This window comes from Desmodus rotundus, chromosome 4 (assembly GCF_022682495.2).
Source record: "Desmodus rotundus isolate HL8 chromosome 4, HLdesRot8A.1, whole genome shotgun sequence".
Classification (NCBI taxonomy): Eukaryota; Metazoa; Chordata; class Mammalia; order Chiroptera; family Phyllostomidae; genus Desmodus; species Desmodus rotundus.
In genome coordinates, this window is record NC_071390.1 from 33,964,556 (window position 1) to 33,987,706 (window position 23,151).

A 23,151-nucleotide genomic window follows, 5' to 3' on the forward strand; every position below is an offset into this window, starting at 1 on the left:
ACCCGAGTTCCCGAAGCTCCACCTCCCTCCTGCTTTTATTAAAGTAGTCTGCTCTAATGCTACTGATTACAATCACCCCGAAGGTGAGCTGGTCCAGAACTACTGCGCAAGGGGCGGGGTGAAGAGTGTCAAGGGCCCCCCTTCTTGTACACAAACACACCCCCTCCCGGCCCCTCCCAAAGCTTTGAAATCCCATCCCGGCTTTGTTGTCTCCCCCGGAGGGGCCGGAATGCTCAGAGCCCGCGGTATAAAGGCAGCCCTGGTGGCGGTGGTGCAGAGCTCCGTGCGCCCCGCAGTCTGGACCTTGGGACAGCTGGAGACTCCCGGGAGTCTGATCTGAAGCCGCGCCACCACGGCTTCCTGGGGACCAGGCGTGCAAAGCAATATTCCTCTCTTCTTTTTCTTTCTCTCTCTTGAGTTCTGAGATGAAGGCCCTGGGCGCAGTGGGGGTTGCCCAGTTCTTGGTCGCCCTGGTAGCCACAGCTCTTTGCAGCCACCCTCTGCTGGGAGTGAGCGCCACCTTGAACTCCGTACTCAATTCCAACGCCATCAAGAACCTGCCCCCACCGCTGGGAGGCGCTGCTGGGCACCCAGGCTCACCAGTAAGCGTGGCTCCCGGAATTCTGTATGATGGAGGCAACAAGTACCAGACCATTGACAACTACCAGGTGAGAAGGGTCTTGGGAACCTGGGAACGCTGTGACTCTGAAGAGGTGTCATCCGGGCAGAAGGGTATAGAACGTGCTGAGTGTGCGTTTCAGGGAAAATTTGGAAACTGCATTTGGGAGCAGTGGGCAGCAATAACTTTTAGACAGGTGGGCAGAGAAGGACTGTGACGAGCATCCAGGTCCAAGAATGTGGGTACCTGGGTGCCTAGGTGCCTCATCCTCTCCCGGCCCCCTTCCCGCAGCCGTATCCATGCGCAGAGGATGAGGAGTGCAGCACTGATGAGTACTGCGCGAGTCCCACCCGCAGCGGGGGCACCGGTGCGCAGATCTGCCTGGCCTGCAGGAAGCGCCGAAAACGTTGCATGCGTCACGCTATGTGCTGCCCAGGCAATTACTGCAAAAACGGTGAGTTCCTTAGCTCCCTTTGGACTCGCACTGGCACCCCTTTGCTCGCCTGCGGCTGGGAGAAAACAACGTTGTCTGCTCTGAGAATGCTGCAGCGCCACCTGCAAATGGGTATTCAGTCTGCAAGCTTCGCTTCCGTTAAACCGTCTTGTTAATGTGCTTATCTCAGAGGAGAGAAAAGTACAGAGGTCTTGGAGCTCCTTATTTTCCTCTGTGCCCCTCAATGATTTAACATGATGGCTTATCTCAGAGTGGACGCCTCCGTAAAAATTGGTCTGGGACAGCCTTGATGTCATTTGAGAAAGAAGGCGGGGAGGGAGGCGGGATGATACAAAGAAACTGAAGCGAGAACCGTTGACATTTACCTGCCCTGTCCATTTTTCTTACAGTGCCTCTCACGGCTCTGCCAGTCTGGCCTCTCCCTCATGATCCCCGTTGAAACTCTTGTCAGCCAGAAGACAGCGATTTATCTGTGCTGCCCATTCTTAAGGGCGATCTTGCTATCCTCCATCCTGGCTTCTCCATCCTTTCCCCTACCTCCACCTCCTGCCTCCTTAAAATAAGTACTCCTCCCTACAACCACAGATCCACTAAAATTTAATGTTTCAAAGAGGTAGACTCAGGCAGCCAAAGAAGACTCCAGAAATAAACTTAAGGGTAGCAATCCTCCTTCGGACCCAGTAATACTCCAGGATGAACTAACTAGATCTTCGTGATATAGAAATTACACAGTAAAGTAACTGGTGGGTGAGATTGCAGTCTTCCAGGGAGATGGTATTGCATTTGCTTAACTTAGTCTGGCTGTACTCGTATAACAGAAAGAGCAGAGAAGTTATTTTTAAAAACTTTTTTAAGTGACCGATTTTCTTTTTACTCCATGGGTGATATTAAAATGGGCAGAGAGATCACTGTCACTACCCGAGTTGGTAGGAAAGTATATTAAATGGCTATAGTGAGTATGTTACATATGACTGCATAGAGTACACAGTGATACTTCTGCCCATCTGGGGAGTTTTGCACCAACACTAAGGAGGAAGTTCGGCTTGGGTTTGAGATCATGTCACTGTAATGAGCTCTCTCAAGTTGGTGCAGGCATAACAGACCGACACTGTCACAGCTGTAAGTAGTGACACATTATATAGCACGGGCGTCAATCACCATCTCCTGCTCCCTCAGGACTGTGTATGCCTTCTGAGCAGAGTCATTTCCATCGAGGGGAAGTTGAGGAAACCGTTATTGAAAGCTTCGGTAATGATCACAGCACCCTGGATGGGTACTCCAGAAGAACTACTCTGTCTTCAAAAATGTATCATACCAAAGGTGGGTTTAGGGACCTGAAGACTCATTCTTTTTTGTTAGCACACAAGAAGTGTCTTTTGGATGATCTTGATGAAATAATGCAGGTTTAGCAGTGACAACGTTCTTATTGTCTCTTTTTTTCCTAGGACAAGAAGGGTCTGTCTGTCTCCGATCATCGGATTGTGCTACAGGCTTGTGTTGTGCTAGACACTTCTGGTCTAAAATCTGTAAACCTGTCCTCAAAGAAGGACAAGTGTGCACGAAGCACAGGAGGAAAGGCTCTCACGGGCTGGAGATATTCCAGCGCTGTTACTGCGGAGAAGGTCTGTCTTGCCGGATACAGAAAGATCACCATCAAGCCAGTAATTCCTCTAGGCTTCACACCTGTCAGAGACACTAAGCCAGCCGTCCAAACACAGTGGACTCCTTTATATAATATATGCCATGAGAACCTTTTGTGACTTTTGCCAGCTCAATCCTTACGGATGTACAAAGTCTGTGGTTACAGTTAAGCATTCCAATAACACCTTGTGAAAAGCGGAGTGTAAGAGCTTTGTTTCTTTATGGAACTCTCCTGTCACCGGTTGCAGTAAATTACTGTGTTGTAAATTCTCAGTGTGGCACTTACCTGTAAATGCAACAAAACTTCTATTTTTTCTAAAGGTGCTGCATTGTCTAATGTTCCTCTTGTTATGTAAATTTTTGTACACACTGATTGTTATCTTGACTCTGATAAATATTCTATATTAGACTGTAATAAATAATTTTAGCTTATACTTCCAAAATACATAACCCTTTCCCCTTTTAATTCTAGAATCTAGACTGAAAGGAGCTTTTGGAATGACGAATGATAGATATTTAAAATTTAACATAAAAATACTAGCTTATTTTCTGAAATGTACTATCTCGGTGCCATACACACACACACATGTATACACACACACATACATACACACTGAGGTAGTCCTTGAAATACAATTTTACACTTAATACTATGAAATGTTACAAGTATAGATAAATTTTGACATTGTGACTTTAAGGACATGTGTTTGTGTGTGTTGTACAGGGATACAAATGTTGAAAGACGTGTTGAAAGATGGTTAGAGAAAGAGTATCTAAATGTAAGGCAATATTGATCAATTCTTGAGTAATTTTAAAGATAAATATATTCTTCACTGACAAGCTCAAATGATGATGGTGTTTAACATTGATTCTTACATTACTACTTTCAAAAATAGTTTCCAATAAATTAATATCTACCCAAATGGTTCATAACTACTGGTCAACAAAGGACATTTCCAACAAAAGCCATACCAAAGCAGAGGGCTTGATGGTTAGCAGGAAGAGGGTGTGTATATGTAGAAATGCAGTTAATGAGTATATGCAGCTTTGTACCAAGTTAAGTGAATTTGAAGTATCTTAAATACTATTTCATGCCAGGAAGACTAGTTCTAATTACTTTGATTTTAAAATAATTATTAAATAAAAACCACAAATCCTCTTTCATGATCTTCTTTTCATCTCTTGCTAGGTAAGTTGAATATTTCCATTTTTGCTTAACCTGTATTCTGTTGATTAGAATAAGGCTACAGGTATATTGTTTAAAGGAAAGCCCACAGAAATGAAATCAAACTGGCTTTGCATTTTTACCTGCCAACTTTGATACTGGCAAATCTAATACTGGGGAAGGGAAAAGCAACTGTCTCAATTTACACTTATTCTCTAATATACTGAAGTCTACATCAAAACCACAAGATGCTGGGTTTAAGGCACTCAGGACAGTGACTGATCAACAAGTTTCCCTAAATAAGGCAGATGTCTCAGAATGTTTGTTGTTTTAGTATTCCTGGAAGTGGTTCAATTTCAAGGGGCTCAGCCAAAGGGCCAGGAGCACCGGTTGGTTCTTCACTGAGAAGGGGACTGGCAGGATGTCTGCTGTTACATTCCTTTTGTCTGGAAGTTTCAGCTTCCTCACCCCAGAGAAACCTTTTTTTCTACATGTGCTTCTTTTCTGAAGTGCCAGGAAGGCCAATTCTAAGGCCTGCCATCTCCAATAAAACACAATAGAGGAGAGGAAACAGGAAAACCTTTCTTCAAAAAGAAGAAAGGCAGGCCTCTGTCTAAGAGGCAAAAGGAGGGAACATTTAAAGGGCTTGGTTAGGGAATCCCTTCCTTTCTACAGGAACCGACTTTGGCCAGAGACTCCGGGTCTCTCCATAGCTCAGCACATCAATCAGAGTTCTAGGCCTTTTTGCCTCCCATCCCATGACAGGGGTGGGAGAATGAGAAACTGAACAGGGAGGGACACCTCTTCTTCCAGTCCAAATGCATGTTAGGAAGAGAGAAAAAGAAATTCAATTCTGCACATTTATTAAGGTGAAAAGAGGCTATTAAGAAAACGAGATACTTTATTAGCTTAGTTAGTTATGGGGGCTGGAAGTCAGACACAACACAAATTCAAAAGAATCATTTAAGGAATCGCCAATAGACTGTGGTTGCCTAAAATATGTGTATGATTTTACCTTTAAACAATATATGAATGGAAATCCTGCACCTGGGAAAGGCATTTACAAGGCATTTGATCAAATTTTAGGCACCGTACATGCTGCCCTGCATCTTCTCCCCCCTCTTTTTCTTCTTTTTAACTTTATGTGTCTTGCAGGTCACATTCTATGTAATATATAGCAAGGTGCCTCATTCTTTTTAAATGGTTGCCTTTAACTGGTTGCTTGAAGAGTACAGTATGTTGGAATGGCTATACCGTAATTTCCTTAAAAGTGATTATTGAGAGACATTTACATTGTTCCCAGCATTTTTGCTATAACAAATATTGTGCCGTGACTACTGAATTTTTATGTTGTTGTTCTTGCGCCAGTATACTTATAGGATAAGATAATGACTGACTTCTGAAGCAAAATCCAAAAATCAAAAAGCATGCTTTCTGTAGCTACTCACAAGGAGTGGCATGGGCGCACCGTCAAGAGGCCTACTTACCACTGTTCTAGTGATGACTAAACTCTTGCTAAACTGTATCAGAGGAGGAAGCGGGAAATACAGGCTTATCCCAACCATTTCACAGTAGACAGTAATCGCTGGCATGCAGTTAAATGTAGACTTTCTCTGAGTCCTTTGATTTTAAAATACTTGTTAAATAAATTCACAAACAAGTCATTCCTCCAATCCTTTTTCTTATTTTGCTAGAAGACTTACATATTTCAAATTTTGTCTAACCTGAAACCTATTGATAAAAATGACGATGGAGATACATTGTTTTTTAAAAAAGCAGATATACTGCCTAAGTATGGTTATTCATATCAAAACACTTTATGAATTTTTCCCATGGTAAATCAAATTATACTAATTCAATCATGGAATTAGTAACAATTATATGGTTATATTGTATTATTTCTAACTGCATAGTTAGCATGCATTGCCCCTTATGGAAATTTCAGATGAAATCATTCAATTTTCCTTCTTTTTTAAACTGATAAATTATCTACCTTTATCATGCTACCAACTTGCTTGTATAGTCTTAAAGAAAAATAGGCAAGGCTATCATTAGGTCTATAAAATGTGTTCCACTGAGTTTTGGATTATAATTTTCATACTTTCTAAAATATTGCTCTGAGTTTAGTACCAGAAAGCAGAAAGCAAACAATCTACATAATTTATGGATCTGGTGTTTGCACAAATGTGTGTATATGCGTGGGCTTTTACATGTTGGTCCCAATGGCAGCCGCTTAGAAATGGTCAATCCTTTCAATCACCTGAGACTGCAGTCCGTACGATGCTACCGAATCTGAATTCCATAGACATCGGCTAAGCCCATCGTGCGCAGTATGCACTATGCTGGCATTTAACACCATGCACACATTTAAAATCATGTTAGCTATTTGAGCATCAAGAAGCTCACCATCTAGCAAAATGATAACTTTGAATGCTGGGGGTTGGTTTGTATGGTGGTCAGAGACACAGTCGCTGGAATCAGATAGTCCTGTCACATCGTTGTGGCTCCCACAGTTTTTCCCTACATGATGTTGGGCAAAAGGTATAAGGTCATTGATAACACACAGAGACCACCAACCTTAGAGTGTAGGTGTAAGAATGACAAGCACTACCATGCTGCTTAGTATGATGTCTAGCTCACAGTAAGCTCTCAATTTAGGTCTTTGCTATTGGGCAGTAAAATATTTTATAAAGAGATAGTTTGTGTGTATGTATGTTTATGTATGTGTGTGTATATGTATATGTGTATACACACACACACACACAACAATGTATATATACACAAAAGTAATGAAATCAGCCTGTAGGTGCTCTCAGAAAGCTTCAGGGAAGCTGTGGTATTTAAACCATTTTCTTCTCAAGGGACAGAAACCGTTTGTTTAAACCAGGGAGAATGAAAAGGATACATGGACTGTAATGCCAGCACTCATGAAAATCAGTATGGAAACCATTGTGCAGACTATTTCATTAGCTTGCTAAGACTTCTGTTCTACTGTGATTTGCAAATGTCTATGGCTTGTCATGGTGGCATAAATTCTGTCCCCAATGGAAATGACCGCCTGACTCAGCTCTGCTCAGCAAACTGCTTAGCCTCTCAGAAACTCTATTCAAATTTCTGGGCAAAGGTTCTGATTGCCTCAGCTTTGATCAGAGGTTCACCTCTAGTCAAATTGGCTAGACTGGCCACCTGGACGTGAAAATATAAACACGCTGACTAAACCAGTGTAGCTTTAATAGGAACTTTGGTAGTTCTACAAGAAGGTGTGTGTAGAATCAGTCACCACATATTACATCTGCCACATAGTAGTTGTGAAGGATGAGGAGTTGACAGGTAGAAATGAAAGAGTATTAGAAATGGAGCAAGTAATGTGAGCCAAATTACAAAGCTATAAAAATAAAAATATATACTATATAAAAAAGGGGGGAGCGCATAATCCACTGTGGCTAGAGTATGGGATACCTGAGAGAAGGACTTTTCAAACTTTTTGTAATTTAATTTGATATCCAGGAAACAAAAAGATAAAAACTCTTCATTTTCAGCAACAGTTACCATATTAGGTGGTGATGAAGTTGATGACGTGATTGAGACATACTTTATGTCAAAAGACGGCTAAACTGTCTTCACAGCCATGCTGATTTTTTTTGCCAAAAGTGGTATGAAGTAAGGACATTATTTATTTTCAGCAAGAGTAGTCATATTGGGTAGAATTGGAGTTAAGGAAACTTGAGACAATTTTTGACTTATGTAGTACATAGCTATCACAAATCATGGTGCATATTTTTGTCAAAAAGTTATAAATTAAAATATGACACAGTCTCTAAATATCAGTAAATGTAAAATTTCATTGAAGGCCAGTGATAACTGACCTCCTGCAGCTATATCTATCAAACAAATTGTATTAAAAAGTATAATTAAAAGAAGACAGGAAGCATTGCTGAACGTGGTAACGCCTTGTTACATTTCACAACGTTTCACACTAACTTTACCCTGATGAGAAAAATTACTTTTAAGAAGAGTCCCTATTACTGCAGTATCTCATGTATCTGTGATGCTCTGAAGTTCGAATTCAAAGCAGATGATAGGAGTCTCGGCGTAGGTGCGGAAGATCGAGCACTCTGAAACACTGCCAGAAGGAACTGCAATGGACATTACCTTTTGGAAAGGCCATTTTCAGGTGTTTTTAAAACATGGAAACTCTGTGATACAGTTTAACTGGTAGAAATTTGTTTCCAGAACAGAATCATCAATGCATATAAAAATCTGCCCACTGTGACATTTTAGTAGCACAAATTAAAAATAAATTATGTCCAGGAAGAAAAACACTGTTTAGATAAGGTATGCCATGTCCTGAAAATATTCTGCAGTCATCCAGTTAATCTGGAAAATGTTCATAATTCTTCATGCTAGAAAGTTTAAAAGAAGCATATTACAGAACATACCTAATAATAATAAATATCCAAGTCTAGATATTGTAGCAGAATCTAAAAGGGAGGAGTGTGGAAACCAGCTCATTTTTTTCTTCTTATTATTTATTAGTTTTCTATATTCTTATAGTCGTAAATCGAAAAGTAGGGCTAACATATGGGTTTTTCTCATACCTTTCACACACGAAGCAGGCATCTTATTATACCTCCCTCAGGAAGTTACACTCCTCATTAGGTAAGTTACTGACAGTGCATGGTTACTCCTCCCAGAATTTTCCAAAAACTAAATAAAAGAAAAATACTCTTTTCTTACTGATCAAATTCTTTTCCATTCAAGGAATACTGACAGAACAGCATCTACTACAGAGAAGACCTACAGCAAGTATTTGTTGAATGAAGAGATAAATGAAGGAAGGAGAAACGGGGATATTTGTGCAAATTGCGGTAAGATTACAACAAAACAAAACATACTAAAATACTTTAAAATATCTAAAAGGAATGTAGAGTAGACAAAAGAAACTATAATTCTGTTATAATAGATACTTTTGCCATGGTCTTCTGTCTCCTATTTACTTTGTCAACTATTATATATTGTGATGTGTTTGGCATGGTACATCAATCACACAAATATAGAAAGCACCACAGCAGGACATGCCTTTTAGTTTGGATATATCTTTTGCTTAAAAAAAAAAAAATCTCCTTCGTCTTCCTGGCAGGAGGATTGAATTTTAGAGTCAATTTAAACAGAAAGCTAGAGACAAGAAAGAGAACAGAAAGTCTCTATTCAGAGAGCTCTGTGCAATTCAGAGTTGTGTTATCAGCCTTATCTTCCTGATCAAGAAGCACCAGGTGCTGTTGTACCTGACACTTCAGTGACACATGGCAGAAAATGTTTAAAACAAGCAAAACTAGAACTTCCACCTCTCTAAAGCTGGGCAAAAGTCAGAAACTGGCTAGTATTTTTCTTGTATTAACACTTTTTTCCCAACAACGTTCTCCTTGCTGCTCATACCATCTCTCTCCCTTTAAGGAACCCTGTTCCTACTTTCCTAGTTTCCATCAATCTCTTCTCATCTCTTTCCCTCACTCTTTCCAGAAGGCTTTTAAAATTCCGATTCCCTAAACTTTTGCAGCTGCAGCGTCCCAGACGTGTACTTTCAGATCTTGTGGCTGAAACTGTTAGCTATTCGCCGAACCAATTCCTCCATCCTCCTGAGCACATTTCCCACACTTCCTTGTTGTGCGGAGTGGTCTCACCTGACTGAGCATGGCCCAGGGGATGTGTCCCTGGAGACACTGCAGTAGCTTCTCCCCATCTGTGATCTCCTGGGAGATGATGACAACCCTCCAATTAGGTGGCAGAGCCTCTCCCAGCCTGGGTTTCTAAATAATACAGATCGCCCCTGCGCCCCCCACCCCACCCCACCTCCACTCTCCACTTAGTAGCAAGAAATAAACTGTAATTGTAATAAGCCATTAAGATTTAATTTTTTTAATTTAAATGCACACCTCAAGCTTTACCTTCCTCCTTCCTTTGCTTCTTCCCCCTCCCAAATTCTGCCTCTATGTGCCCAGGTTGGAAACTACCACTGGCTCTGATAAACAACAGGGCGTGAAACTGTGGGGTGCGCAGGAACTCAGATTGCTGGCATTTAAATGAAAGTGTAAACGCGCACAGTAAGAACACTGACTATTTTTACTTTCCCTTTTGCAATTGGGGACTTTGCAAATAAAACTGTCTCCCAACTAAGCAATGCGATTGGCAGAAAATGATCATGAGTATAGTTTTTCCGAGCACCTTTCAAGTACCAGAGTCCATTGTAAGTGTTCCGCATGGATGCGGCTGCCCAGTCTCACAAGGACTCTCTGATGTAGGTATGTTTATCACTCCTATTTTATACATGAGAAAACAGAGGCAAAGAAAGCTTAAGGTGTTTTGTTACCTGAGGTCACGTACCTGCTAAGTGAGAGAGCCAGAATTTGAAAAAGGATATTCTCCAAAATCCAGACTCTTCACCACTACTAATAGGGTTGGATATTCAAACATTAAAGCTTCTGTACCCCTTATGTTATTTAACAGCTACTTAAAAATACGCTAAAGATTTATCTAGTGACTTGGGAAAATTCAGCACCTCAAGTTTCTTAATTGAGGAACTTCTTTTTATGTAATTTCATTTAACACTATATTTGACATGTAATGCCCTGTGGTCTTGCTTGTGGGGTTAAATGAAAAGGAAAAGAAGTAAAGATCAAATTAATAAAATTGTGAAAGTAAACTGTTTTAAAGTTAAAAAATATATTATCTCTTTTTTGATTAGAGAGAGTTTAAAGTAAACTTTCCTAGTAATTAATCCACTAAAGTCACTGTTAAACTTTCATGCTATTTTCTCATCCAAGAGAATGCTTTCTGCACATTAATAGATTACAAACTGCATTATGATAAAATTTTTACATTTAAGGCTAGTTACCACGTCACCTATACACAAAGTGTACTGTGTTTCATAAATGTTGTTTTTGCATTCTGATTATAGTTGCCTTTCCTTTAAGTCCATCCTTCAAATTATACCTTGCGTAGTGTCAACTGCATTTATAGTTACCATTTGCTATTTATTAACAAATGAAGGCTAAGTGGTTTGAACTTCCAGAAGAAGAAAAAAAAGTCTGGCATAATTATATCATGGATTCGTCCTAAAGAGCTAAAAATAGCTGAGACCCACACAAGAAGGGTACCTAAATTTGGTGTTTAAGGGCCTGTTTTACTGAGAGCACACAGCTGATGATGAACTCAAGGCACTGAGGTAGAACTTGGGAGTCAGGGCTGACGTTTTGCATGGTTTTAGGCCTTAGGATACTGCCTGGCACAAAATAAGGGCTTAACAAGTAGTCGTTGTGCTGCAACTGTGCATTGATTCCAGTGTGGATGAGCTTTCAGTGTGTCCTTGTGTGAAAACTATTTCAGTCCACTTGGTAACTCAAAATGCTAAAATTACGCGGCAATGATGCTATGTCCTGTGCCCTCAGGAAGGATTTTTTTAATGCCCGTTTAGGTTCAAGAAGAAGTCAAAGTATTGAATTTTGTTGTACATATGCTCCTGATTATATTTCAAAAGGATAATCATTTTATGGCTTTCTTAGATAAGCAGTTCCTAAACTCAGCTCACCATCTGAAATACTTGGGAAACTTAAATACAGGTAGATACCTGGGCCCCTTCCAAGATGTACTGAATCAAAATCTCTTGGGATTGGGCCTGTGCATCTGTGATTTTTAAAGCTCTTCCATTATGATTGATATTGTACATCTAAATTTAAAACCAACTGCTACATATCCCTTAAATAAACTGCTTTACTCCCAACAGAATAGCTGTATAGGGAGCATGTGGAAAGAAAGTATTGGTTGAGGACTCATACACCAGTACTTGAACTTGGGTAAATATATCATTTCATGGGAGTCTTTCAACAACCCTAGCAGGTATATATACATGGTCACTGTAACAGCAAAGTAATAAGACAAGTAGTGCTGAGAATCCTTAGCTGGTATCCCTACTATCACGTAGCTAGGAAGTAGCAGAGTGACGGCTGAGATCTGAATGCTTTGACCCCAAAGCCTACTTTTTACATCAATGGTGATAGAAATGGTAACTTCAGTTTGTTCAGGTGTTGGAGTGTATACATCTGCAGAGACATTTGCAGTAAAACACTTTTTACTGAATTGCAAAATTGGGGGAGAGAAGCTGAAACGGAGACAAATTAAAGCCCTTTACTGGAGTGACTCCCATTTCCTCCTAATACCAACTTGTCTCATGATGTCTCAGCTTACCTCCTAAGGAAAATCTCCCCTGAACCACCCTGAATTACAGGTCAAGACGGATGCTTTATGTCCTCACACAAGTTCTTTTTCATAGCTCTTACTCCAAAGCTAATAAACTATTTTTATGTTTATTTATTAAATGGTTATGTTCCCTACTAAACTGTAAATTTCATGAGTACAGTGATCTTTTTCACCTTCTATCCATAGCACTCAGTGTGGGGTTTACTGATAGTGTTTGCTCATTAAGAACTTGTTGAATGAATCAGTAAACTCCTGGGCTATCTCCCCTGAATGGATGTGCCTCTATATTATTTATAAAATGCATAAATATAAGGCTCAATTACTGCATCATTTTTTCTACAACAGGACTATTTAAGTGCATTAAATGAGAGTTCTTAACTGTCTAATTACAAAGAATTAGGTAATTAATAAAACCAATTCAATTAAAGTTTAAGACAAAATTACTTCCATATTTACATCTTTGTCATTGTTTCTGGATTTAGATAATTATTACATTACATAAATATGATCTTAAATAAAAAACAGGAATTAACCACAAAGGGTTAAAATATTTTTAAATCATTTCTTCTCTTTTAAAATTATATTTTGCTGTTTGTATTGCATACTGATTAGATGGCTGTGAGAAGACCTTGGCAGATAGCTTGATTTTTCCTGGCTTTCAGAAAAAGAAATTTCACTTTCAATTATAATTCATTCATTCAAATAAAGTAACCACAGAGACCCATTTAGCCTTACTTGTTCCCATAGGTTGAGCATAAACCATATTTTCATTATTAGGGAATTGCCCTTTACTAAAGGGAGATAGAATAATATTTTCAACATGTGGATAGAAACTCAAGCAATAGACCCAAATAAATTAAAACAAATTCTGTGGATGCCATTTGTCAGTGGTTCCCAAGTTTTGCCCTCACTTTGGGATCACCTGGGAGCTTCAAAAATTACAAATACTTGTGACCAGTTCCAAGAAAATGTGATTTATCTGTCTGGGGTGTGGCATCGGCTTTGGAATTTTGACAGGTGATATTAATGGGGACAAGTTTGGGAACCACGACCATTAGTTTCTGTCTTTAGTCAAAGTGTTGGATTGGCCAAAAAGTCTGTTTAGCTCTTTCATAAAATAAAAGACACATTTTTCATTTTCACCAATAACTTTACTGATTTGGCTATTTTTAATATGTCGGTCACCTCCCACTATTGGCTTCTAGTGGGTAGAGGCCAGGGGTGCCGCTAAACATCTTCCAATTCATAAGACAGCCCCACAGCAAAGAATTATTTGGCCAAAATGTCGATAGTACCAAGAAACTTCACCAACCACTTTTGACACATTCGATCAGTCACAGCACCTTATCCATACACTGCACAGTTGTGTTTTTACCTTTGTTGAAATAATAAAGCATAATATGATGAAAATGTTGTGTTATTTTCTTCCATCTTCAATATTAAAATGGGTGCACAAAAATTCACCAATTTTGATATTTTTTAAAATGCATGTTGACATGACAGCTGTCACAATACAATTTAACAAAATTGTTTCAAATGGAGTTAAAAGACAACTAAGCACTACTAGAGCCATCATGTGGAAATAACTAAACAAACTTTTTGGCCAACCCAATAGCAGAAGTATTGATGTTTCCAGCTCAATCCTGAAGTGATTTGTAGACTGCATGTTGACTCTGAAACTAGAATGTAGACCTTGACTTGACTAGGCTTACCTGCAAAGGACTGCAGCTAGCAGTGAGAATACTTAGGGCATTTCTTTAACTTGGAATTTTTTATGACCTGTATGTCGAGACTGGGATCAATCCCAGTAGAAATTTTGATAGCAAATTTACCACTGAATGGAAAAGCTGAAAAGAAGAATATATGAATTTTAAAAAATCCATCCAATCCCTACCCTCCAAAACATAGCTGAATTGGGCAGGATGAATTATAACTCTATTAGCTGAAAGGCAGGTTTTAAAAGGAGTTTAACATAATGTATTTATTAGCTGGACACCCATCAGAGCAAGATCTAGTGAAGTACTAGATAAATGATCATTAAAAGAGAAGTTTGGGGTTTGAGAGGAAATACACACATTATTGCTGTTAATATTTGTACGCTGACTTCACAAAATGTTTGTCCCAGCGCATGGCGTACGATTGAAAGATCAGTAGTTTTCAAACCCTGAAGCCTATAAAGACAATAGGAAAAAAATAAATGAAACTAAGAGCTGTTTTTTTTAAAAGATAAACAAAATCAACAAACCTTTAGCTAGACTCACCAAGAAAAAAAGAGAGAGGACTCAAATAAAATCAACAATAAAAGAGAACACATTACAACTGATACCACAGAAATACAAAGGATATTAAGAGACTGCTGTGGGAGAAGATGCTCAGCATCCCTATGATCTGGGAAATGCAAACCCAAACACGATGAGATATTCTCTTATACCTGTTATAATAGCTATCATCAAAAAGACAAGAAATAAGTGTTGGTGAGGATGTGGAGAAAGGGGAACATTTATACACTGTTGGTGTGAATGTAAATTCCAGCCACAATGGAAAACAGTATGGAGATTTCCCAAAAATTAATAATGGAAATGTCATATGATCCAGCAATTACACTTCTGGGAATCTGTTGAAGAAAATAAAAACACTAATTCAAAAAGAATATGTCCCCTTGTGTTTATTTAAGCTTTATTTATAATAGCCAAGATGTGGAAGCAACCTACATGTCCATCAACGGATGAATGGATAAAGAAAATGTGTTGTGTGTTGTGTGTGTGTGTGTGTTAGAATATTACTCAGCCATAAAAAAGAATAATGAAATTGTATTATTTGTGACAATATAGATGGATCCTGTAGGTATTACGCTAAGTGAAATAAGTCAGACAAAGAAGGACAAATTCTGTGTGATCTCGCTTATATGTGGAATCTAAAAAACAAAACAAAACAAGACAAGCTCCTGGATACACAGGATAGAGTGGTGGTAGCCAAGGGCAAGAGGTTGGGGGGATGGGTAAAAGGGTTAAACAGTGTAAACTTTCAGCTATGAGAGAAATAAGTCATGGAGATGAAACGTTCAGCACGGTAGCTAACGATAATGATTCCGTATTGCATATTTACAAGTAGATTGCTGAAAGTAGATTTACAAGTTTTCATCATGAGAAAAAAATTGTAACTCTATATGATGATGGATGTTAACTAGACTTATTGTGGTGATCATTTTGCAATATATACAAACATCAAGTCATTTTGCACACCTGAAACTAATATGATGTTATATGCCAATTATATCTCAATTTTTAAAAAATGGGGAAGAGCAGGTGGGGAGGAAAGGGAAGACTTTCGTTAGCTTAACTTAGGTCTTCAGAATTTATAATTATAGTGGCCACTGGTTGATTCTATTAAAATGTTTGTTTCTTGGGTGATGACAGGCTGCTTTTTCCAACTAGCTTAATCTGGATTAATGAAAATTGCATTAACTGAAAAGAGAACTGAACACAGATAAAAAGATTGAATATGTGCTATCACTCAGTGCTTTTTAACCCAAACCAAAACAACTACACTCTATTGTTGTATTTGAACAGAAAATACACCAAATTTAGTTTAAAAAGATTTTTTAAGCAAGCTACAGAACCAAACCCCAGTCATTTTCAGCAGAATTTTAAGACAGGCAGCACAAACTGACCTGAGCCTCACCTCAGGCCAGAAGCCCAACGCCACACCAAAGGTACCTCAAACCACACAAGGTATCCTGATGCCCAGCGTTTTATACCAACTCAAAAAGTTCATAGTAAGATTTCTACCCCTTCTCGGTTTCTGTTATAGGAAGCCAAGACTTGAGATGAGATGGGGAAAGGAAGAAACAAGTTGGCACTTTCAGTCACAGTCAAGTGTATGCAAAGGTAGAAAGCTAGGGCTCAAGTTCACTCAAAGTCTAACGTCACTATTGATTATTGTATCTAGCAAGTTTAGTAAACTGGCTTACAGACTAAAGTAACTTCATACTAAAGTGCCCTCCTCACTTCTTAACCATCCAGACCAAACCCCAGCCAGCCGGTTAGAAGAGCTGAATTGACCCCTGAGTTCCCAGACAGGAAAATGAGACCCACGGAAGTCTGAAGAGTTATGAAAAGCCCCGCAGTGAGGCGGCTGTACATGTAGAGAACCAGATGCTGGTTCTTGGGACTCCAGGTTGGAGAACCAGAAGGGGAAGAGGAGGAAGGAATTAGGACTAGGAAAGCTGGAGTGGTGAGGAGTGTGGAGAGGGACCTGCAGAAGACAGGATGTCTGGGCCAGACCTCACCCTTTTCCCCGAAGTAACAGTCTTTCCTTGGAGTTTCCCCACCCACCTAAATATTTCTTGATTACACCTTAAGCCAAATCAGGTTGTTGTCATTTACAGAGTTAAAGGTGAGAACTGAAAGGATTGTATAAACCAGGTGTCCAACCTGCAGCCCATGGGCCACATGCAGCCCAGGATGGCTGTGAATGTGGCCCAACACAAAATCATAAATTCACTTAAAACATTATGAGGTGTTTTGTGATTATATGTCATAATGTATTTAATGGGTGGCCCAAGACAACTCTTCTTCTTCCAGTGTGGCCCAGAGATGCCAAAAGGTTGGGCACCCCTGAAACCCATCCTTCTGGCCTCTGCTGATGCTAAGGATGCCTCCCAACCTGCTGCTTCTGGGGAAGATTGGGGGGTCACCCCATCTTCAAAATAAGAAGCTCCTTCACTGGGGTTCAGGTGTAGCACACATTCCAGGCTGTTTCTGGTCCCCACTTTTCACAAGAAACAAAACCAAAAAATAAATAAATAACAGTGATATCTCTGCCTAAATGGACTTTTGGAAACTGTTGAAGTTTTGGAAAGCATGTGGCCTTGAAATGTCTGAACTCAGTGAATAGCACATGTTAAACATCTACTATGGCCATAGGCCTTTCATGTTTCTTTCTTTCTTTCTTTTTTTTAAATGAATGAGCAGATACACAGTTCATCACCACCAAAACCGTGTTCAGTTGCTGCCAGGTGACAGAGGCCTGTTGTAGAAGGCACAAAGTAATATGTAGAAAGTTGTTTAAGTACCAAAGAAAGAAAAACAGTAAACCACCTGCTCAAGCTAATCTTTAGTGTCTTCTAATTCTTTGGACTCTAGTCTTTAAATAATTGAACCTTGATCTGATTGGAGGTGGGGAAAATACACACAGGTGGCCTAACTTCTAATTATTTCATTTCCAGTGAAAGGCACAGGTGTCAAAGTCTTAAGGATTGTGGTTCTTATTTAGCGTACTAAATCTTTTCTTTTCCTTTTAAACAAAACACCCACTGCCCTGTTAGTCCAGAGTGATGTCTAATGGCTCCTTTTACCTTGTGCTATTACTTATACTACCTCTGGACATGCGAGTTTGCTGTGGCTGTGGCTGCTGCTTCTTTGAAAGTTGTTAATGTTCTAGGACTTGGGTTCTCAGTCTTAGCTGCTTATTGAATCACCTGGACTACTCTACAAACTACAGGCATACCTTGAGATATTGTGGGTCTGGTTTTAGACCACCGCAATCAAGTGTGTATTGCAATGAACTGAGTTGTAATATTTTTGCTGGTGGAGGGTCTTGCCTTCAATTTGTAAAAACACGAATGTGAAGAGCAATAAAGCAAGTGCAATTAACATGAGATGCTCATACTGATGCTCGGGTCGCACCCATGGAGATTATGATGTAACTGGAATGGAGTGAAAGCTGGGTAGTGGGAGTTCTTAAAGCTCCCAGGCAATTCTACTGTGCTGTGAAGTTCGAGAATTACTATTCTAGGAAGTGGAATCCAATACTGGTTTCCTTTTCCAGTGCCGACCTTTTCTGCCTTTGACCTAGCATTCACGAATACTTGGTCGGTTTTGCTTTCCAATGAGAGTACATAGTAGGTGGGAATGTTCAAGTTCGGCAACCTTTTGAGTGTGTCACATGAACTTACTGCATTTACTTTTCATATAGAGCGGGACTGGGGCTTGCTTTCTGGAAATACTGCAGGATGCACATTTAGCACAGAGTGCAATGATGTCAGAACAGAACTGCTTATCCAGTTATGCAAACAAGTGAGAAGAAATGAAATGTTAAGCATACTTAGAGAGAACTATATACCTACTTCTGAATCTGAACCTGAATAATACTAGAATGTGAAAACCACCAGTGAAGATATAATGAAAATAGAAGCTTGTCTTTAGCCCAAGAATGAGCGATGACTTATAATCAAATCTTTAATTAGGAATTATGATGCAAGGTATAGTAAAACTATATTAACTTATGTTATACTGATTCAGATTTTTGTCTTTCTGAAATGGTCTAGATATATTTTACTGAATTTAAAGTGACTTTTTGAAATCTGTTAAATTTATTAAAGCAAGAAGAATTTAGACTAAAATCATTGTTTTTAAGTGGTTTTAATGAAATAAAAATTCTGTGCTAATCTATTCTTTTTGAGTAGTTATTGGATAAACACCCTGCTACAGCAATTGAGACCAAAATGAAAAAATTTAAGAGGCAGCCATAATATTCCACCAAAGCATACTATTTTCATAGTTGTAAGTTCCCTTGCTATCCCTCAGATCTACAGCCAAACATTTTACCAATAATTGTTGTCGGCAAAAATTCCCTTTCTGGTAATGATACTTTTTAAAATATAGAACTAGGCTTACTAAACATTTGACTGATGTCTCATTTTATTTATTAAATCTCATACCTTAGTTTATAAGAGATACTACACTTGAAAAATTAAGAGTAAAACGCATGTCCAAAAACAAATGCCTCATAAGCAAGCCCCTCCCAGTTCCTAAGAATTAGTACAGTTTTGCTGTAGTTTAAGATCTGCTTATTTTGGGACTTTGTCACTTATGGTCCTTCACCTTATTTTCTTTTAATTTAAAAGTGATACATGAATATGTTTTTGTTGTAAAATAATTGAAAAAATATAGCTTGAAAGTCTTCTGTTGTGATTTCCTTTCCTTCCCCCCAAATCCTTTCACTTTCCTAGTTGTAACTATTGTTTTACATCTATCCTTCTTGTGTAAATGGGATAGTCCTATATTGTCTTTGGTTTGTTGTTTTATCCATTAAATATGTCTTGGAGAGCATTCAAAATGAAATATATGGACTCTTGCCACATTCTTCTGTAAAGGTTTCATAGCATTCTGCAGCATGGGTGTTCCTAGGTTATTAATCATTTTCCTAATCATGACCACATGCTTTTTATTTTCCATTTGTCCAAGCAATGTAATGCTAAACATCCTTGTATATTTCTTTGTGCATGTGTACGCGTTTTGCTTAAACAAGTCTAACTTTAACATTTGATAGATACTGCTAATTGCCTTCCCATGGCCTCTGCCATATTGCATTTGTACTGTTCATGTTTGCGAGGCGATGCAATTCCTTGCATCTTTCCCAGTGGTAGGTACCACCCAGCTTAAATTTTTAACAAATAAGTAGTCAGAACAACTCACATATTATTTAATTAGCTTTTCACTGTTTATTAATGAAGTTAACATTATTTAGAGTTTTTATTTTCTACTCCTATTTCGGTTCTATCTTTATTACAGAATTGAACCCTCTAATCCTTTTTCTGGCTCTTGGTCTCCACACCAGCATTCTAATTAAAACTGATCTCCTTGTCAGGATTTTCAAATTTCTACCAGGAACCAATACACAATTGTTCACTAAAGCAACAAATTGCCTGATGACATTTGTCTTGATTTCCCAATCGCGAATAATGCGAGGTTCCCTCCAAGTGGCCTGCCTGCATCAGAATCACCAAGGTAGGTGCCTACATGAAATGTAAGCTACCTAGCCTCTGGGTGAATCATGGTGTTTGGGTGGGAAGACAAGAGATTTGCATTTAAGGAAATCTCCCCCCCAAATCCCTATGAATAGTATACTCATAAGGAATTAATTAAGCATGCTTTGGAGTTTTATTCATTTTTATAAAAAGCAAAGTAGAGGATAAGTGAATTAAAGAACAAATAAATTCTTAGATTTCCATGGGAAAAATGACGTTAAATTTAATAATTTAAAAAGTTAATAATAGTAGACTGCTTCCTGTGAGAACTGATCAAGTAATTCCTATTTGTTTCTATAATTAATAGAAGCATTCTAATCTCAGAGACAATCTTTAAAAAAAAATACAGCTGTCTGTGTAGCATGCAAATTGCTAGCAGGATTTCCAAACGTGGAAAAGAGGTCCAGGGATTGAGGGAAGGGACGCGGAGATCTAAACCCAAGCCCGTGACAGGATGGCACGCTCTGGCTTAGACCCCAAGAAAGAAGGGCTGGGGGACATCTATTTGCAGAGCAGAGATGTCCCTGAGGAGCAAGAACCAGGGGGAAGGGAGAGGGGGCTGACGGTGAAAGGAGAGACGAGGAAAACATCATTTAGAAACAGAAAACAAAAACTGGGAGTGGGGGAAAAGAAGTAATAAAAACAATCCATTAGGAATACATGGGACATTCTCTTAAATTAATGGTAAACAGTTTCCACAAAAATTATTGCATATTGTTAATCCCTTTATTGTGATTTCTGTGACTTTTGACTAACTTTTTGGTAACTCCTGATATTCAATTGCATTTCTGTTCCATTTCTTAGCTGACAGTTCTGTACAAAGCATCGCCAATTGTTATTTTTATTATTACAGATATTTTTACTTGATTAACTGTCTCAGAAATTCAACTAGAATATTTAAAAAGTGGGAGCAAGCTTTTGATCGGTGATTTACTGTCTATCCTGTCGTGGTCACACAGCCATCTCCATTTCTCAGCACTTACTACTTTGATATGGATTTCCCAGCGACCCACATGTAAGATGGTAAGTGACCTGAGTCTATTAGGAAATATATGCTAATTGATTGTATCGAAGTGTCCAGTCATCAAATATGAACTGTGAGGAGATTGTAATTACTATAATGAGCATTTAAAAAAAATAACTGACACTGATAGCTTATTAGTAATGTCCTGATTCTTGTGTCCATTTCATCTTTAAGCTTTCTTTCTCTCTTCTCCAATAGGAAGCAGCAGCTCCCAGATATAATGCAGAATGCCAGAAGCAGGCATAGAAAGAATATTGCCATTAAAACTGAAGGAGAAAAAATATTTATGATTTTTACTGATTGCTTTAGAAAAATCACAATGAAGCACTCATTTTTCGGCGAAGAGGTCTTGTGGGTCAGGCCAACATATGCATATAAACTCCAGTGAGTTCACTAATTCTAATTTCATGCATTTATCACTTCACAGCTAAAAGAGCATCTCCAAAACATTTATTGATTCTGCTGCCATATTTTGAATTTCACTGATGGAGTTTAGTGATAACCTTGAATTTCTAATTACAGGCTCTAATCTTGATTGCTATTTGGCCTTCATTATTAAGTTTATAAAATAAATGCTGCTAAGTTACCTTCAATTGCTTCTGAGTTAAAAGCACTTTAATGGATGCTGCATATTCCTGGATTTAAAGTCTAAACCAGAAGCAGTTATTCTAAAATTTGTTAATTCCCACTATAATTTTTACTTTATAAAGTCTCATACTAACTCCTATATGTTGTGAAAGGTAATTCTCTTGAACTAGAAACAAAGAGAGGGTTTATGGATAATCCTTTGTTATATAATAAAGGAAAGATGATCTAAAGTTGAAAGAGTAATGAACTCTTTTTGGTGTGTACTCTCATTAAACGAAAGAAGAATAAAATTCAGAACTTAAAGGGACATGGTAGGGCGATAACGTGCTTGGAGAATCCTGTGTGGTATAGCAGAAAGAACGTGGACGTTGTTGTTACTGAGGTTCAGATTTTGGCTGTATTTATGGTAGATTTTTCCTCATTTTAGTAGCTATAACAAAAGATGGGAGGAACCTATTTCCATCATTGTTGTACAGAATACATAAGAATGTGAAACTATACTAAAATATTTATTCAAGAAAATAAATTTCTGGGAAAAAAATGAGATAATGTCTATGAAAACAATGAGCACGGTTTTTTCTAATGGCTAATGTTTATCAAGCCTTTACCACAAGCTGTGTACTATCCTAAGGGTTTTTTAATGGACTTAGTTCTTCCAAACTAATCTATAATGTAGGTATTATCATTGTGTTCGTTTTAGGTAACTTTCCCCAAATCAGACAACTAGTCAGTGATAGAGAGAAGCAGTTAGAGTTGAGAATTCAAGTCTTTGGACCTTAACCAGCCTTTCTCAGCTGATAGAAGCTAGTGGAGAAGCCTTTCAAGGCTCTTGGCTGAAATCTGTCTCCATTGTTATCACAGACTAGCTTTGGACTTCAAGCAAGTTACTTAAACTCTCTAAACTTTATTTTCCTCACCCTTGTATCAGGAATAATAGTACTTGCCACTTAAGAATGTTGCAAAGCTTAGGTAACCTATACCCTAACTATGCGTATGAAGTATTAACTTCTGTAAATCTGGAAAACTCTAAGTACTCAATAAATGTTAGCTGGATGAATATGTGATTTTCAAAATGTTAATCTAAAAAAATGATATTAACCTTTTTCCCTTGGGCTTTGTGAATTTTTTTTTTCTGGAGTCAACTTCAAAATATTGCTAATGCTCCAAGGTGACTAATGCTTCTGAAAAAATACTCACCATGACTCTACACTTTCCCTCCAACTTCTCTATTTTGGAAAAGTTGGAAAAATGGTACACCGAAAATCTTCTACCTAGATTCATAACTGTAAACATTTTACCATTTGATTTCTATTTTTCCTGTGTATATTTTGCTGAAACATTTTATTTTTTATTATGATTTTTAATCCTCACTAGAGAACATCTTATGATTTGAGAGAGAAACATCAATATGAGAGAAACATCAATTGGTTGCTTCCTGTACACATCCGAACTGGGGATCGAACCTGCAATCCAGGTATGTGCCCTGACCTGGAATGGAACCTGCAGCCTTTTATGGCTCACAGAACAATGCTCCCACCGGCTGAGCCACCCAGCTGCTACTCTAACCTGCCACATTTGAGCATCAAAAGAAAAATTA

At 38.5% G+C, this 23,151-nt stretch overlaps 1 protein-coding gene across 1 annotated transcript; it reads left to right on the forward strand.

Annotated features, from left to right (window-relative positions):
• Positions 1-231: 231 nt before the first annotated feature.
• DKK1 (dickkopf WNT signaling pathway inhibitor 1) lies at positions 232-2,902 on the forward strand. The gene is made up of 4 exons (XM_024563474.3): positions 232-668; positions 911-1,073; positions 2,250-2,393; positions 2,519-2,902. Exons 1-4 carry the CDS (start codon positions 426-428, stop codon positions 2,770-2,772), a joined length of 804 nt encoding a protein of 267 aa, XP_024419242.1. The 5' UTR covers positions 232-425; the 3' UTR covers positions 2,773-2,902.
• The last annotated feature ends 20,249 nt before the right edge of the window (positions 2,903-23,151 follow it).

Bases quoted from the DNA above. Each gene is read 5' to 3' on its own strand.
- DKK1 (XM_024563474.3), top strand. From the start codon at position 426: ATGAAGGCCCTGGGCGCAGTGGGGGTTGCCCAGTTCTTGGTCGCCCTG. The intron at 669-910 runs GTGAGAAGGGTC...CCCTTCCCGCAG, and splicing joins AGACCATTGACAACTACCAG to CCGTATCCATGCGCAGAGGA. The intron at 1,074-2,249 runs GTGAGTTCCTTA...CTGCTCCCTCAG, and splicing joins AGGCAATTACTGCAAAAACG to GACTGTGTATGCCTTCTGAG.